Source organism: Lepidochelys kempii, chromosome 24 (genome assembly GCF_965140265.1).
Source record: "Lepidochelys kempii isolate rLepKem1 chromosome 24, rLepKem1.hap2, whole genome shotgun sequence".
Classification (NCBI taxonomy): Eukaryota; Metazoa; Chordata; order Testudines; family Cheloniidae; genus Lepidochelys; species Lepidochelys kempii.
Window position 1 is genome coordinate 10,210,179 of NC_133279.1, and position 3,000 is coordinate 10,213,178.

General features: G+C 54.0%; 1 protein-coding gene across 1 annotated transcript; it reads right to left on the reverse strand.

Annotated features, from left to right (window-relative positions):
* Window positions 1-1,530: 1,530 nt before the first annotated feature.
* Window positions 1,531-2,415, reverse strand: LOC140902711 (interferon-inducible GTPase 5-like). Its single transcript, XM_073323072.1, has one exon. The coding sequence runs from the start codon at window positions 2,413-2,415 to the stop codon at window positions 1,531-1,533; it is 885 nt and encodes a 294-aa protein (XP_073179173.1).
* Window positions 2,416-3,000: the final 585 nt, after the last annotated feature.

Here is a 3,000-nt window from a genome sequence, read left to right on the forward strand (position 1 = left end):
GGCAACAAGGGCACACTGCTGACTCATATCCAGCTTCTCGTCCACTGTCACCCCTAGGTCCTTTTCCGCAGAACTGCTGCCTAGCCATTCGGTCCCTAGTCTGTAGCTGTGCATTGGGTTCTTCCATCCTAAGTGCAGGACCCTGCACTTATCCTTATTGAACCTCATCAGATTTCTTTTGGCCCAATCCTCCAATTTGTCTAGGTCCCTCTGTATCCTATCCCTGCCCTCCAGCGTATCTACCACTCCTCCCAGTTTAGTATCATCCGCAAATTTGCTGAGAGTGCAATCCACACCATCCTCCAGATCATTTATGAAGATATTGAACAAAACTGGCCCCAGGACCGACCCCTGGGGCACTCCACTTGACACCGGCTGCCAACTAGACATGGAGCCATTGATCACTACCCGTTGAGCCCGACAATCTAGCCAACTTTCTACCCACCTTATAGTGCATTCATCCAGCCCATACTTCTTTAACTTGCTGACAAGAATACTGTGGGAGACCGTGTCAAAAGCTTTGCTAAAGTCAAGAAACAATACATCCACTGCTTTCCCTTCATCCACAGAACCAGTAATCTCATCATAGAAGGCGATTAGATTAGTCAGGCATGACCTTCCCTTGGTGAATCCATGCTGACTGTTCCTGATCACTTTCCTCTCATGTAAGTGCTTCAGGATTGATTCTTTGAGGACCTGCTCCATGATTTTTCCGGGGACTGAAGTGAGGCTGACTGGCCTGTAGTTCCCAGGATCCTCCTTCTTCCCTTTTTTAAAGATTGGCACTACAAGTAGGGTGGTACTCTCCAGTACAAGATTTACAGTTTGCACCAGTGTCAGTGAGAGGAGAACCAGATCTGATATTTGAGGTTTAAAAAGCAAAGTAACAACTGCAACAGAATCTTTAGAAATTCATTGCTGTATTTTCTATCCAGCTAGGGAATGAAATTCTGACATTTGGTAGGAAGCTCAGGGGATTTCCTGGGGATGTCGGGGTCCTGTCTCCACTTCCCTCCATAGAAGGTGTCTTGATCTTTCTCTCTCCTCCTCTCTGGCTCATTTCTCAGCATCCACCTCGAAGGCTTTGATCAGCACCCTCTGGACATTGGCAGTCACCTCATCCATGAAACTCCTCAGCATCTTGTAAGTGGTAGCAAAAGACAGTGCTCCAGATGCCATGGAGTCCAGCACAGGGACAGAGCGCAGCACCTCCTTGGATAGCTTTGGCACCTTGCCACCTGCCTGAATCAGCAGCTGCACCACCAGGTTTCTGGAGATCTCCTTGGACAGTGGTGCCCTGATAACAGCCTTCATCTGTCCCACCGGCTGCCCCACTTCTGCCGCCAGCTTCTCCAGAGAGTCATCGTCCAGGCTGACCTGGCACAAACCCTGTTTTGCAGGTCACTTTTAATTTCACTTCTAACTCCGTGGTTAGTTAATTAAGGCTCATTAAGAGCTTGCAGACGCTCAGGTGAAATGGACGGTTTAAGTGCAACGTTATGGTTTGAAGGAGAAGAGTCACTAACTGTTTTAGTAACCTTGCAGGGTCCTGGCGAGGACGTCCACATCGCAGGAGATCAGGAGCCCTGGGATGGGCGCGGCGTGGACACCGCATGCCACAGTGGAGACCAGCCACATCTGCTTCAGCATGGCAGCCTTCTTCTTCTCCAGGATGTGCAGGGAGATGTTGGGCAGGGCCATCAGGAAGGCATGCTGCTTGTGGTGGCTCAACTCCCTCTCCAGCGTCTCCCCCAGGAGGTGGAAGTCGTACTTGCTGAAATCAAAGGCTGAGAGGAGGAAGACCTGGGGTGAGCGAATGCCTTGGGCCTGCAGACCCTCCAAGCAGTTCTGCCGGATCTCCTGCAGCACCCCCACCTCACTGTAGCTGGATGGCCGGCGCCTGAGGGAGGAATCCAGGTCCACGTCCACCTTGGAGTGGACAAAGTAGAAGCTCTTGTCCATGGCCTGGATGTGGCAGGCCAGAGCAGCGTGGTTGGTGGTGAAGCGCTGCGAGGCGATGATGAAGAAGATGTCGTAGCGTGAGAAGCCGACCTGTTCCAGGTAGGCGTCGGGATGGAAATTGGGTGTGCCGATCCCTGGCAGGTCCCAGATGGTCAAGTTGGGGTACTGGGGATGCTGGTATGGAGTCGGCTCCCTGGTGGTCTCCACCACACCGGTGCAGGCGGCACCTGCATCCTCATCACCCAGGCCCCGCAGGGCGTTGATGAAGGACGACTTTCCGGAGCCGGTCTCACCCGTGATGCCCACGTCCAGCTGGATGCTCTCCAGCGACTCCAGCATCTCCTGCAGCCTGGAGGCCACTCCGGCGAGGTTCCCCTCCTCAAAGGCAGCTTTCAGGGCCTCCAGCTCCTCCCTCGACAGCTTGATGATGCCCTCACTGCTCTGTGAGGCCATGTCGGCTCCGGCAAGCTGCTGCAGCCCCTGCCTTAAAGAGGGAAAGGCCAGTTCTTGTGTGAGTTCCTGGGAATGCTGAACGCTGAAACCCTTGTCTAGGTCTTTGTCTCTAGGCAGCTCCTCCCAGAGACCCAGCCCCATCCTAGCCTCCATCTTCTCTGGCCCAGCCAATGGCACCCCTCTGACCTCCCAGAAATCCAGCTCCCCCTCAGCTGAGATTCCCACCCAGGCCTCCATCTCCTCCAGCCTGGGCTATCACAGCTCCTCCCTCTTCCTCGCTTCCAGACCTCCACTCAGCAGGGATCCCCCCTCCCAGCCTCCATCTCCTCTGGCTTCCAAGAACATCCAATGCCAGCATGGGCTGGCTTGGGGGAAGGGCGTGGGCTTGAAGCAAGAGCAGAAGTGAAGCCATTTCTGCTGCACCAAATTGTCATGTGAAGTAATGAGCAAGGAGGAACTTTTCACCAAGGCCAGTGCCACAGAATGGGGCAGAGCCATCAAGGAGGAAGTTGGTGACTCCCAGTGGGGCTGAGAGAAGATGGAAACTGAGGCTCGGACTGAGCGAGGATCCCTTACTCTGACAGT

Excerpts from the sequence above, each read along its gene's own strand:
- LOC140902711 (XM_073323072.1), bottom strand. The coding sequence starts at position 2,415 with ATGGCCTCACAGAGCAGTGAGGGCATCATCAAGCTGTCGAGGGAGGAG.